The following is a 15,243-nucleotide window of genomic DNA, read 5'->3' on the forward strand; positions in this document are numbered from 1 at the left end:
AAGGGCCTCAATCTCTGCTGGTAGCTCAGCTTAAGGTCATGTAACTTTGTTTGGAAGGGCTCATGTTAAGGGCTAGAAAAGTGAATTTTGGAAGGTCTTACCACATCACACACACACACACACACACACACACACACACACACACACTCAAAATGACAGTTAAGGGTGAGGGCTTTTGGAATTCCCATTGCCTATTCCATTTGTGGTTGTCATGGGGAACGTGATTTAAAGGGGTGGTTGTTACTGTTTGTTGAGCTTAAATTGGGGTTTGTGTCCATCCATTTGGGGAGTAAAGAAGGTTTCCAGGTATTTTCCCACTTTGATAGAGGTTTTTTTGAATGTGGAAAGTGTGTAGTTGTTAGGCAGTGATGTTGGGGTAATAGAGGGTCTTTGGTGTGTTAGATGCCCCCAGGCATGCTTCCCCTGCTGTCCCAGTGTCATTCCAGAGGTGTTGGCATCATTTCCTGGGGTGTCATAGTGGACTTGGTGACCCTCCAGACACGGATTTGGGTTTCCCCCTTAACGAGTATCTGTTCCCCATAGACTATAATGGGGTTCGAAACCCGTTCGAACACACGAACATTGAGCGGCTGTTCGAATCGAATTTCGAACCTCGAACATTTTAGTGTTCGCTCATCTCTAGTTATTAACATTGACATTGGCAGGAAGTATCAGAACTCTGGTGTTCAGGCTGCAGTAGCAATAAGCTATATAGCAGTATTTCTTCTTTTTGGCTGGTCCTCTCTTCTGCGAGCTTGCGCCTCCCTTTACGCCCTCTCACTTGCTCCCTGGGTATATGTCCTGCCTGCCACACCTTACCCTGGATAGCCCAGCCTTAACAGAAAGCCAGGCTCAGCTATGTATGCTTCATAATGATGCCCAGTTTAATAACTTCATCCAGGAAGTCATTAAACTATTAATTCATTATTGAAATGATGTAACCATATCTAAAACAACACAAAAAACAAGCTAAACATTCTGCTGATATCAAAGCAATGATTTATTTGGTTTCTTAGTAGAGATGAGCGAACACTAAAATGTTCGAGGTTCGAAATTTGATTCGAACAGCCGCTCAATGTTCGTGTGTTCAAACGGGTTTCGAACCCCATTATAGTCTATGGGGAACATATACTCGTTAAGGGGGAAACCCAAATCCGTGTCTGGAGGGTCACCAAGTCCACTATGACACCCCAGGAAATGATGCCAACACCTCTGGAATGACACTGGGACAGCAGGGGAAGCATGTCTGGGGGCATCTAACACACCAAAGACCCTCTATTACCCCAACATCACTGCCTAACAACTACACACTTTACACATTCAAAAAAACCTCTATCAAAGTGGGAAAATACCTGGAAACCTTCTTTACTCCCCAAATGGATGGACACAAACCCCAATTTAAGCTCAACAAACAGTAACAACCACCCCTTTAAATCACGTTCCCCATGACAACCACAAATTAAATAGGCAATGGGAATTCCAAAAGCCCTCACCCTTAACTGTCATTTTGAGTGTGTGTGTGTGTGTGTGTGTGTGTGTGTGTGATGTGGTAAGACCTTCCAAAATTCACTTTTCTAGCCCTTAACATGAGCCCTTCCAAACAAAGTTACAGGACCTTAAGCTGAGCTACCAGCAGAGATTGAGGCCCTTGGCATGAGTAGAGCCTTGCACCAGCAGTGTTTTTGGCACTTAGGGTGAGTTGAGGCTTGTACCAGCGTGTGTCCCTTAACATCAGGCGGGCCCTAAGTTCTGCGCTTTGCACAAAAGTTCCACATTAACTAGGCTGAATGGTACAAAGATTAGTAGGCCCGAGAACCAGGAACAGGTCTTGCAATGGCTGTCGGATAACGCTTAAAGCACATTGTCCACCAGCCAGTCAGCCTCTACCTCCTCTTACCCAACAGTCTTGTCCTCCTTCCACCCAAAATTCCCAATCTTCCCAGAACAATAACCCCAACTGTCCCTGCTCCCCAGAGCTGTTCTCCCTTCCTTTGACTGTACCGCAACCTGCCCCTCCATTTCACGATTCCATGGACCTAACAGACGAGTATCTGTGTCCAGATGCTCAAACACTAGAGTCTCCTCCATTCCATCTCCGGTCGATTTGGTGGCGGATGACCAGCAACCCACCCTCATCGACGACAATGAGACGCAGTTGCTGTCAGGGCAGCCAGTTGACATGCACATTGTGCAGGAGGAGGAGGCAAGACAGGAGTTGGAAGAGGAGGTGGTGGACGACGAGGACACCGACCCCACCTGGACAAGGCGGATGTCAAGCTGGGAAAGTAGTGTGGATGTTGAGGCAGGTGCAGCACCAAAAAGGGTAGCTAGAGGCAGAGACATGTCCAGAGGCAGAGGTCAGCTGCTTTGCCGAAGCCAGACCAGACCCGGAATGTCCGAAGATGTTCCCTTTTGTACCCAGCCCAGAAAAACTCCCCCATCGAGGGCACGTTTCTTGAAGGTGTAGAGTTTTTTCAAGGAATGCGCCGAGGACAGATATAGTGTCGTCTACACAATTTGCCTCTCGAAATCGAGTAGGGGCCCTGAGAAGAGCAACCTGTCCACCACTTCAATGCACCGTCATTTGGAATCCAAGCAATGGAATCAGTGGCAGGCAGCAACGGCAGGACAAACGTCGCCCGCCGTTCATGCCACTGCCTCTGCTCACAGTGCTGGCGATGCACTCCAGAGGACGAGCCAGGACATCACTTCATCTGCCTCCGCCACTTTGTTGACTTCTCCCTCATCCTCCCCTGTTTCTGTCTTATCTCCTTCTCCTGCACCATCAAAGGCACCATCAGGCGCTTCTTTACAACAACCCACCATCTCTCAGACATTGGAGCGCCGGCAGAAATACACCGCTAACCACCCACCCACGCAAGCCTAGAACGCCAACATTGCTAAACTGCTGGCCCAGGAGAGGTTGGCGTTCCGGCTTGTTGAAACTCCCGCCTTCCCGGACCTGATGGCAACTGTGGCACCTCACTATGCCGTTCCTGGCCGTCTCAACTTCTCCCGGTGTGGCGTCCCCGCCTTGCACCAGCACGTGTCACTCAACATCAGCTGGGCCCTTAGTTCCGCGCTTTGCTGCAAGGTCCACTTGACCACCGACACTTGGACAAGCGCCTGTGGTCAGGGATGCTGCAGTGCTTATCTTTAATGACAGGCAGGGTGAATGTGGTGGAGTCTGTTCCCCGAGTGCAAACTGGGGTGGCCTATCTCCTCTCCCAGGCCAAAATTCATGGCAGGAGTAGACTGAAACCCTACGACGCTGCAACCTCCACCACAGCTACTAGCGGCAAACGCTAAAACACTGGTCTGGGGAGACGTCAGCAGGCGGTGCTGAAGCTCATCAGCTTGGGGGACAGACAGCACAGAGCCTCCGAGGTCAGGGATGCCATCCTGGCTGAGATGGCATTTTTTTTTCCCTGCTACACCTGGGGCCTGGCATTTTTACGCCTGTGATAATGGCTGGAACCTGGTAGCGGCTCTGGAGCTTGCCAGCCTCCAACACGTTCCATGTTTGGCCCACGTCTAACCTAGTGGTGCAAAGTTTTTTAAAAACATACCCAAATGTACCGAAGCTACTGTTGAAAATGCGGCGCTTGTGCGCCCACTTTTGCAAGTGCACAGGAGTCGCTGCTAGCCTAAAAACACTCTAGCAAGGCCTACATCTGTCCAAACACAGGCTGTTGTCTGTCATTCACACACGCTGAAACCCTACAATACCATATCTTGAGCAGGGTGTGTGAGCTGCACAGACCTTTGATGGAGTTCCATCTACAAAACCCAAGGGTTCCTCAAAGTCAGCTCCCAAAGTTTCTGCACCATGAGTTTCCAGGGGTGGCAGAGTTATGGCTAGGGGCAGAGGCATGGATAGGGATGATGTCTAGGGGCAAAAGCAGTGTGGATGTGGAGGTAAGCTAAGCAGGAAAAACTGGGGGTACAAGCTAAGGCATGGACTGGGGTGATGTCTAGGGGCAAAAGCAGTGTGGATGTGGAGGCAAGCTAAGCAGGAAAAACTGGGGGTACAAGCTAAGGCATGGACTGGGGTGATGTCTAGGGGCAAAAGCAGTGTGGATGTGGAGGCAAGCAAAGCAGGGAAAATGGTGGCTAGAGGCAAAGGGATGTCCATAGGCAGCAAGGGCAAAGATGCAAAACTCTCCCGTTTCAAGAATTTTCCTGACTTGTCTCCCCACAAAACATTCCTGGGAGGAGGGCTGAAACACCACCCTCCTCCTCCTCCGCTGTTAGATTGACCCCAGCTACGAGCTGAAAACGCTGCAACACTGGTGTGGGGAGACGTCAGCAGGCTGGGCTGAAGCTCATCAGCTTGGGAGACGGACAGCACACTGCCTCTGAGGTCAGGGATGCCATCCTGGATGAGATGGCAATTTGTTTATCCCCGCTGCCCCTGGGGCCAGGCTTTTTTGTCTTGTTGGAGGGCTCTGGAGCTTGCCAGCCTCCAACACGTTCCATGCCTGGCCAATGTGTTCAGTGTAGTGGTGCAATGATTTTTAAAAACATACCCCAAATTAGCTGAGCTAAGGGTGAAAGTGCAGCACTTGGACACCCACTTTCCCAAGTCTACAGTACCTGGAGCTAGCCGCAATACACTCCAGCAAGGCCTACATCTGCCTGAAGCACCTACTGTTGTGCGAGGTCACCACACGCTCTAACCCTAGATACCGTATGTTCAGCAGGGTGTGTGAGCAGCAGAGACCTTTGATGGAGTACCAGCTACAAAACCCAAGGGTTCCTCAGAGTCAGCTCCCTCACTTTCTGCACCATGAGTTTCCATGGGTGGCAGACTTATGGCTAGAGGCACAGGCATGGATAGGGGTGATGTGTAGGGGCAAAAGCAGTGTGGATGTGGAGGCAAGCTAAGCAGCAAAAACTGGGGGTACAAGCAGCCGGTGGCATCATCACTGACAAGCACAGCTGTCTGTCAGCTGACAGGCTGACTTTCACCAAAATGAACAGACAATGGATAGACTCATCATATACATGTCAGTTACATGACAAATTTAGTGCAATTTGCAAGTCCAAGATGGGTTGGAGATCTGCGGAGAGGAATCTCACCACCTCTTGCGGGTGCCATCATTTGGAAGGCAAGCCCTGGGCTCAGTGGGTGAGAGCAAGCGCAGGATAATCGTCGTTTGGCCTGGCGGCCACTGCCTCTCCCACTGTTGACAGGGCTGGCGCTGCAGTCCAGACCAGCAGCCAGGACACCTCCACATCTGCCTCTGACACTTTGGGGAGTTCACCCTTATCCTCACCTTTTCCTGCCATTTCTCCTTTTGCCCGCGCCATCATGCGCCTCTTCCCAGCAACTCCCCATCTCCCAAGCCTTTCATTTCATGCTAAAGTACAGCGCAACCCACCCACATGCCCAAGGCTTCAACGGCCTCATATCAAGAAATCTGGCCCAGGAGATGTTGGAATCCCGGCTGGGGGACACTCTGCCCTTTTTGGGCAGAGTGTCTACTGCGCCACCACACTGTGCCGTCCACACCAGCACTTTCCCCCAAACATGAGGCGGTCCCTAAATTCAGCGCTTAGCCCTAAAGTTCCATGTGACCAGTTACGAATGGACAAGTGCATGCGGACAGGGACACTACCTTTCAATTTGGGCACAGTGGTTGAATGTAGTTGAGGCGTGGACCGGGTCGCAAAATGTGGTGGCCTGACTTGTCTCCCCACACAACATTCCTGGGAGGAGGGCTGAAACACCACCCTCCTCCGCTGTTAAATTGACCCCAGCTACGAGCTGGAAACGCTGCAACACTGGTGTGGGGAGACGTCAGCGGGCCGTGCTGAAGCTCATCAGCTTGGGGGCCAGACAGCACACTGCCTACAAAGTGAGTCATGCCATCCTCGATGAGACGGCAATGTGGTTTTTGCCACTGCACCTGGGCCCAGGCATGTTGTCATGTGTGATAATGGCCGTAACCTGGGATTGGCTCTGTAGCTTGGCAGCCTGCAACATATTCCATGCCTGGGCCACGTTTTTAACTCATTGCTGCTAATCTTTTGAAAAAGGTACCCCAATGTTCCTGAGCTACTGGTGAAAGTGTGGCGCTTGTGCGGATAGTTTTTAAAGTCTATAGTTGCCGCTGCTAGCCTCTATGCACTCCTACAACGCCTGTACCTGCTGGAACAACGGCTGTTGTGCGACGTCTCCACACTGCTGGCACTAAACATATCATGTGTTGAGCAGAGTGTGTGAGCAGCACAGACCTTTGATGTAGTTCCAACTCCAAAACCCTCGGGTTCGTCAAAGTCAACTCCCTCAGTTGCTCAACCATGAGTGGCCATGGGTGGCAGACTTATGTGAAATCCCATCCCATCCATTGCACTGGACACGAAACATTAGCATGCACTCAGCACAACTTCGGATATGGCAGCTGCGTTAAGCAGGGTGCAGGGTACAACACAGACCAGGCCCGAGCACCAGGAACAGGTGTTAGAAATACTGCAGCATCCGCCATTTCCTTCCAATTTTGGGGTTTTGGACCCGCCACCGACTTGTCTGGACCTCAGTGGGGATCATGAGACACAGTTGCCATCAGGGCAAGCTGTGGTCATGTGCGGTTTGCAGTAAGGGGGAAGTGCGCAATTGGAAGAGGAGTTGGTGGATGACGAGGCCACCGACCCCACATGGACAGGGGTGATGTCTAGGGGCTAAAGCAGTGTAGATGTGGAGGGAAGCTAATTCAACAACAAAAACAGGGTAGAAGCAAAGGCATAAACTGGGGTGATGTTTAGGGGCTAAAGCAGTGTAGATGTGGAGGGAAGCTAATTCAACAAAAAAAACAGGGTAGAAACAAAGGCATAAACTGGGGTGATGTTTAGGGGTGAAAGCAGTGTAGATGTGGAGGGAAGCTAAGCAGCAAAAACAGTGGGTAGAAGCAAAGGCATGCAAAACTCTACCCTGTTGGAAGACTTATTCCTAGGTCTGGAACACGTTAATGGCCCCCCTGGACAAATTACTGCCACTCAGGGGCCTAGTGTCACCAGGAGGGACAAGTATAGGCGCATGTTGTGGGAATACCTGGCCGACACCAGCTCTGTCCTCTCCGATCCCTCTGTGCTCTACAGCCTACACTTATTTTCTCATCTTTTTTTCTGAACTGCACATCTCTTGCCTGCTTCCTTTGGGATCTTAGAAATGGTGGTCCACTTCCACAGATGGTAACTTCAATAGACAGTGTAACGGGAGTAGCTGAGGGATCGCTGTCTTAACCACTTTTTGGCACAAAATTAACTTCCAAAGCCAAATATGGTGCAAGTATATGATGCAAGGACACCTACACACCTATCTCTGACACATTGGGGAGTTCACCCTCATGCGCCCTTTTGGCCTGCACCATCATGCGCCTCTTCCCAGCCACTCCACATTTCCCAAGCTTTTCATTGCAGGCAGAAGTACAACACAACCCACCCCCATGCCCAAGCCTTTAACAGCCTCTTCGATAAACTGCTGGCCCTGGAGATGTTGGTGTTTGTTTATGCTTCTGGCCTTCCGTCAGCAGATGGCAGCTGGGGCACCTCCCTATGCTGGGCCTAGCCGTTACTACTTCTCTTGGTGTGCTGTCCCTGCCTTGCGCCTGCATGTGTCCCATAACATCAGTCGGGCCCAGAGCTCTGCGCTTTGCTGCAAGGTCCACTTGACCACCGACACATGGACAAGCGCCTGTGGTCAGGGATGCTGCAGTGCTTATCTTTAATGACAGGCAGGGTGAATGTGGTGGAGTCTGTTCCCCGGGTGCAAACTGGGGTGGCCTATCTCCTCTCCCAGGCCAAAATTCATGGCAGGAGTAGACTGAAACCCTACGACGCTGCAACCTCCACCCCAGCTACTAGCGGCAAACGCTAAAACACTGGTGTGGGGAGACGTCAGCAGGCGGTGCTGAAGCTCATCAGCTTGGGGGACAGACAGCACAGTGCCTCCGAGGTCAGGGATGCCATCCTGGCTGAGATGGCATTTTTTTTTCCCTGCTACACCTGGGGCCTGGCATTTTTGCGCCTGTGATAATGGCTGGAACCTGGTAGGAGATCTGGAGCTTGCCAGACTCAAACACGGTCCACGCATGGCCCACGTTTTCCAACTTGTTGGTGCCATGTTTCTTTGAAACCTACACCATTGTGCCTGATATACAGGTCAAAGTGGGGCCATTTTCGTAAGTGAGAACTAGCCTCTGCTAGGCAGAAAACATTCAGAGCACACTCCTCTCATCTTCGCACCGTTGGCTGGCGGAGGAAGACGAGGGGGTTGGAGTGGCATCTGATGTCCCTGTCCCACACGAGGCTAGAGGGTGCACTTCAGTGCATCCCATTGCTTCACCACAAATGGTGTGAAGGGGAGTGGAAAATGGAGGAAATGGAGAGTGACCCTTACAGTTGGGGCCAGCAAAGGCATGCCAAGTAACACACTGGCACATATGGCTGACTTCATCTTGAGTTGCTTTTCAACACATATTTCACATCATGAAGAACAAATAATACTGGATTTTTACAAGCCTCGAACCCCGGTCTAGGTCTAATGTCTGTTCCTTTCTTATATTAGGGGAGAGGGAAAAAAAATTACTTCAGTGATACGTTTAGTGTACATAGACTGACTATTAATGTGTATCCCACTTAGTGTTGTTAGGGTTACACACCGTCACAACCTGGCTAAAGCTTCTATAGCTGTTAATAAAGTCAACATAACTTTACGGTATCCAAAAAGACAGCTGGTACCGACAGAGAGCAAGACAAATGTCAACCAAAGCTGTGAGCTCTGAACACCCACAGTGACTTTGGCGTCATCATCATTATAAGGGAGCGGGTGGTAATAAATAACTTGGCAGTGCCTAAAACCCAAAAAGCTTATACAACTATATTTACATTAAGATACACAAATGACACTTTTCAGTAGCATGTCATGAGACAAGCTGATAAGCTCTTCCTTTGTGCAGTGCTATTTGAAAGTTAAACGCTGCCTTTATTTTAATTCTGGAGAAGGTGCAGACATTAGATTTAGAACATGTTGTCTTCATTGTCCAAATCCTCTATATAGGTAACATGTTTTTCGGGCCGAGCTGTCTGGGAACGAGCTGGTGCAGCACTGACAACCTGGGTGAATATGGCAAGAGCCTGAGATGTAGGGTGAATGAATCCCCAAATTATTTGTGGAATTCCCAGTGAGACAATGGCACTATCTACCAGTAGCAAAAATTGTGGGTGCACGTAACCCCAATATATTCTTTGAATTACCAGTCAGAAACTGGCACTATATGGCAGTAGCAAGAAATGAGGGTATTTGTAACCCCAATATATTCTTTGAATTCCCAGTGAGACAATGGCACTGTATAGCAGTAGTAAAAATTGTGGGTGCACATAACCCCAATATATTCTTTGAATTCCCAGTCAGACAATGGCACTATATACCAGTAGTAAAAATTGTGGGTGCACATAACCCCAATATATTCTTTGAATTCCCAGTGAGACAATGGCACTGTATAGCAGTAGCAAAAATTGTGGGTGCACGTAACCCCCATATATTCTTTGAATTCCCAGTCAGACAATGGCACTGTATACCAGTAGTAAAAATTGTGGGTGCACATAACCCCAATATATTCTTTGAATTACCAGTCAGAAACTGGCACTATATAGCAGTAGCAAAAATTGTGGGTGCACATAACCCCAATATAATCTTTGAATTCCCAGTGAGACAATGGCACTGTATAGCAGTAGCAAAAATTGTGGGTGCACGTAACCCCCATATATTCTTTGAATTCCCAGTCAGACAATGACACTATATACCAGTAGTAAAAATTGTGGGTGCACATAACCCCAATATATTCTTTTAATTCCCAGTCAGACAATGGCACTATATACCAGTAGTAAAAATTGTTGGTGCACATAACCCCAATATATTCTTTGAATTCCCAGTCAGACAATGGCACTATATACCAGTAGTAAAAATTGTGGGTGCACATAACCCCAATATATTCTTTGAATTCCCAGTGAGACAATGGCACTGTATAGCAGTAGCAAAAATTGTGGGTGCACGTAACCCCCATATATTCTTTGAATTCCCAGTCAGACAATGGCACTATATACCAGTAGTAAAAATTGTGGGTGCACATAACCCCAATATATTCTTTGAATTCCCAGTGAGACAATGGCACTGTATAGCAGTAGCAAAAATTGTGGGTGCACATAACCCCCATATATTCTTTGAATTCCCAGTCAGACAATGGCACTGTATACCAGTAGTAAAAATTGTGGGTGCACATAACCCCAATATATTCTTTGAATTACCAGTCAGAAACTGGCACTATATAGCAGTAGCAAAAATTGTGGGTGCATATAACCCCAATATAATCTTTGAATTCCCAGTGAGACAATGGCACTGTATAGCAGTAGCAAAAATTGTGGGTGCACGTAACCCCCATATATTCTTTGAATTCCCAGTCAGACAATGGCACTATATACCAGTAGTAAAAATTGTGGGTGCACATAACCCCAATATAGTCTTTGAATTCCCAGTCAGACAATGGCACTATATACCAGTAGTAAAAATTGTGGGTGCACATAACCCCAATATATTCTTTGAATTCCCAGTCAGACAATGGCACTATATACCAGTAGTAAAAATTGTGGGTGCACATAACCCCAATATATTCTTTGAATTCCCAGTCAGACAATGGCACTGTATAGCAGTAGCAAAAATTGTGGGTGCACGTAACCCCCATATATTCTTTGAATTCCCAGTCAGACAATGGCACTGTATACCAGTAGTAAAAATTGTGGGTGCACATAACCCCAATATATTCTTTGAATTACCAGTCAGAAACTGGCACTATATAGCAGTAGCAAAAATTGTGGGTGCACGTAACCCCAATATATTCTTTGAATTCCCAGTCAGACAATGGCACTATATACCAGTAGCAAAAATTGTGGGTGTATATAGCCCCAATTCTATTGCTAGGGGACTTGCAGGGTATTTCTGAGGTGAAGGTGGGGGGGCACACCGTTGGAATGGGGATTTGGGGTGTATATATGGGGTATACGGGAATACACTGTCAGTGTGTTCCATTCAGGATCCTGGGAAAGCTGGGTTGCGGCGATTGAGCCCGTCAGTGCCACGTTACACTGACAAGCTTCTCCCTGGAATTGAAGTTATATGTAAGCCCAATATATTCTTTGAATTCCCAGTCAGACAATGGCACTATATGGCAGTAGCAAAAATAGTGGGTGTATATAGCCCCAATTCTATTGCTAGGGGACTTGCAGGGTATTTCTGGGGTGAAGGTGGGGGGGCACACCGTTGGAACGGGTATCGGGGTATATATCGGGTACACGGGAATACACTGACAGTGTATTCCATTCAGGATCCTGGGAAAGCTGGGTTGCGGCGATTGAGCCCGTCAGTGCCACGTTACACTGACAAGCTTCTCCCTGGAATTTAGCTCTTACAAGAGCTGTTGGTTGTCTTCTCCTTCCTATCCTAGCCTGTCCCTGCCTACCCAGAATCTAACCCCTAGCTAACTGGACGGAAACCTCCGTCCCCGGTGAATTGCAAGCTCAGAATGACGCGAAGCTGGGCGTTGCTGTTCTTTTAAATTAGAGGTCACATGTTTTCGGCAGCCAATGGGTTTTGCCTACTTTTTTCAACGTCACCGGTGTCGTAGTTCCTGTCCCACCTACCCTGCGCTGTTATTGGAGCAAAAAAGGCGCCAGGGAATGTGGGAGGGGAATCAAGTAATGGCGCACTTTTCCACGCGGTGTTCGATTCGATTCGAACATGCCGAACAGCCTAATATCTGATCGAACATGAGTTCGATAGAACACTGTTCGTTCATCTCTATTTCTTAGTCAAAGTCATGACTTGAATGGAACAAACACTTTTGGGGTTAAGATTGCATAGATTATGTGGCAGACTAAACAGGGTTAATCTCTCGCAGTTAAATCTTTAGCTGTGGTTGGAAAGAGGGAGTGGAAATTAGAAAAGGGGCACAACTTGATATTTTGTCCTATGGGAAACAGGGCAAAGGGAGAAGGATGCTGTTGTAAGACTGTGTAGGGAACGAGAGAGGACATGAATGAGTTCCTGGAGAACACAAAAATTTTATCTTGAGATTTTATATTTCTCAGTTTGTTTGGCACCATAGAATAAAATAGGAAAAAGAGAATGGAGATTAGGGAAGGATTGACTGGAATACTTTTTTTTCCCAATGTTTCCTGTGTTAAGCATTCTTTTAAATGAAGCCAACCATCTCCAAAACTGCTTCTAAACCACCTAAGTGCTGTTATCTGTGCTTTTACTGCAACCCTGTGAAACTGCAATCTTCCTCCTGACAACTATTAATCAGCATGGAAATGACTTGTGCACCCAGGGTGTAGCTGCATTTGCTGAAGCACCCATTTTCACCTATGGTTCCTGTACATCATGACCTGTCACTCTTTATGTTAGGGGCAGTGCCCAGGCTTCATTAAAACAACTCATTTGCATTTGGGTTATAAGTAGATTTTCAGATTCAGTAGTATTATTGGACTTTGACACAACAAGGTATGTTCACTTTACCACTAATACCCCCTACCACAGCATGTAAGTGGTTTAGAAGTGTTATCATTGGTGGTAGTCTCCCTTTAAATCTAAAAGATGTTGTCATATATAATATATCAAATATTTAATTGGCAACCAGCAAATGAATAAAGCAATGAATGCATCAAAATCCAACCAATGTATCTGAATTAAAGAACCTTTGAATTAGATTACAATGTGGAAGATTGGGGCAAACATTTTTGATTATGGAAATCTAGGGGAGATTTCACAGAAATGAAAGAGGGGACTGAGAATCAGAGGAGTCACACCAATAGAATGAAAATATTCTACTATGCATTATGCATTTATTGTAAAATGTTTAGTGTGACCTGCAGGGTTTCTTTAGAGAGATGTGTACCTTAGACCACCCATGTTAAGGCATCAGAAGAGGGGGCTCTGGTAAAGATACCCCTCTATCAGCCAAAATGGAGAGCCTTCCCAAATATCTACAGCTGATGGACCACTTATCTAAACATCTCATCTCATCTCATCTGAATCACTTCAAGAAAAATGAACAGTCATAAGTTGGTTCCCCCAGTGACAACCCCTGATCATATGGGGACTGTTCATGTGAACAAAACAAACCATTTAATGCAATGGGGTAGATTTATTTACTTGTCTAGAATAAAATCTATTGTTGCCCAGAACAACCAAGCATGGCGCAGCTTTTATATCATATTTCCAGTTAAAACATGAAAGCTGTGTTGTCATGCTGTGGGTAACAGAGGCAATCCACCCCAAGTTATGCTATTTAATGTAATATTACATCTAGTGTACTTTACATTAAGTTTATTGATCACAAACCATGGCTATGAGAAATGTATATAACTGCATTAGAAAGTGGTATGAATCATGTATCAATAGTCAATTCAGATGTGCAGTTTCACTGAATAACCCCCTAAACGTGTGGCAAATATATCAGTGGCATAAAACCAGCACCCCTAACAGTAATAACTAAATGCTAAAGCCAATACAGTTTACCAGGTCATTATGCCAAGACCCCATTACATATCATATGTAACAGCAAAAGTAGTCAGACTATATCCTAAATCAGAGATACTGGAGTATACACTAAGAGAATTATGAGCTATGCTCATTACAGGGCTATGATCGAGGGAGGCAGAACAATAAAATCAACTATTGTTTTATGTTTTGCAAATATCAGCCTTTTACTTATAATCATAAAGTCTCTGCTATGAAAACTGTCTTAAAAAGTTGTCTTTTACAATGGTGGTCTTCTGAAAGGAGATGGTCAATGTACATTATATAGAGTATGGTGGATCTCTACATCTGTCATAAGAAATCTTGTTTGGATAGCTTATAGACTTCTCAAATAGGCAGTGCTTGGAAAAGTTTCCCAGTATGTGTTTTTTCATGTATTACATGAGTCTTATGGACAACTGTGGAAAGATATTGCAAATATTTTACTGATAATTTATAAATATCTGAGATATTCAGTTGCTGTTATTAAAATGAATACAATCCTTGCAGTCCATGTGAGATGTATCAGTAATGGGTATAACATGTATAACTGATGACTTCTGCAACTGAGAATTCATATAGGATAAGGGTTGGTACCAAACATGCTGGGGTATATTATACAAGTCACAGGACTAATAGTTTGTTGGATTTTTAATTTGCCTTTTCATTCACAATGACAATAAAAATAAAAATTTTAAATATGAGTTACTTTAATCCAGATCTGATATGGAGCAAACACATTTCCAAAATATTATATGGAATATACAACTCACCATTTCATTCTCCTCGCCTTCATTAATCATTGCACGGTGGCCTTGGGGTTCTTTGGACTTCATGTTTTAGGGCTAAAATCACTCCTTATGCTTTGCAGAGTAAAGAATAGACATAATCAGTGATCGGGATTCCTATTTATATAATCATCTATGGTATCTGAACTAGTTTAGCATCCTCCTCAGAATTTTAGCACACCTCCTCATTATCTCCGCAGCTATAATTACTGATCTGTCCCAGAGCAGCCAAAATACTTCCTCAACATAGGTGTTTATTTTATATTTGATGCCAAACCTGCAGCTATAAAGACACATATTATGCATGCAAATTATTACATACAAGTAAAACTTCTTTTGACACTGTCTTATATAATTTGAAAAAAAAAATAATAATAATTTATACTGAACAACCCTGTGTAGATTCTAGTAGATCATGCATTCTTTATTAGGTGCACCCTGTCTATTGCATAGTATGTAACAGATTACACTCATTCCTTTATTAAAATAATTGGTGAATTGGATCATCAGTGAGGTTTTTTCTATAAATCCATAAATTAGGTGTTTTATGTCTCTAGCAACCCATTGTCAGCAGATTAGAAGATAGAAAATAAGAGCCTCCATATACTATTTGTGTCAGTGTCCATCCCTGAAAAATTGTGATTGAACCTGCAAATAGCCCTGCAAATGCATATAATAATATACTTACAAGGGAAAACTTGAATAGCCAAATTGGGTTGAATAGTGGATAAAATGAGCTGACAAAAAAAAAAAGAGTAGAGACTCTCTCACCAATCCACCAAGTCTCTATTGCTCTCTCTCAGTTCAGACAGAGACCACGAAGTAGTGGGGAACCGGGTTGTGTTGTCAGCAGTAGGGCATCAGCAAGGCTAGCATCTG

General features: G+C 45.8%; 1 protein-coding gene across 1 annotated transcript in view; it reads right to left on the reverse strand.

Moving 5' to 3' along the window:
• Positions 1–14,438, reverse strand: part of LOC142197905 (putative cation-transporting ATPase 13A4) — a 74,410-nt gene extending 59,972 nt beyond the window's left edge. The window contains exon 1 of the mRNA XM_075268583.1: positions 14,350–14,438. Within this exon, the coding sequence (XP_075124684.1) occupies positions 14,350–14,412 (63 nt within the window). The 5' untranslated portion in view covers positions 14,413–14,438. The remainder of the gene's footprint in view (positions 1–14,349) is intronic.
• Positions 14,439–15,243: the final 805 nt, after the last annotated feature.

This window comes from Leptodactylus fuscus, chromosome 3 (genome assembly GCF_031893055.1).
Source record: "Leptodactylus fuscus isolate aLepFus1 chromosome 3, aLepFus1.hap2, whole genome shotgun sequence".
Classification (NCBI taxonomy): Eukaryota; Metazoa; Chordata; class Amphibia; order Anura; family Leptodactylidae; genus Leptodactylus; species Leptodactylus fuscus.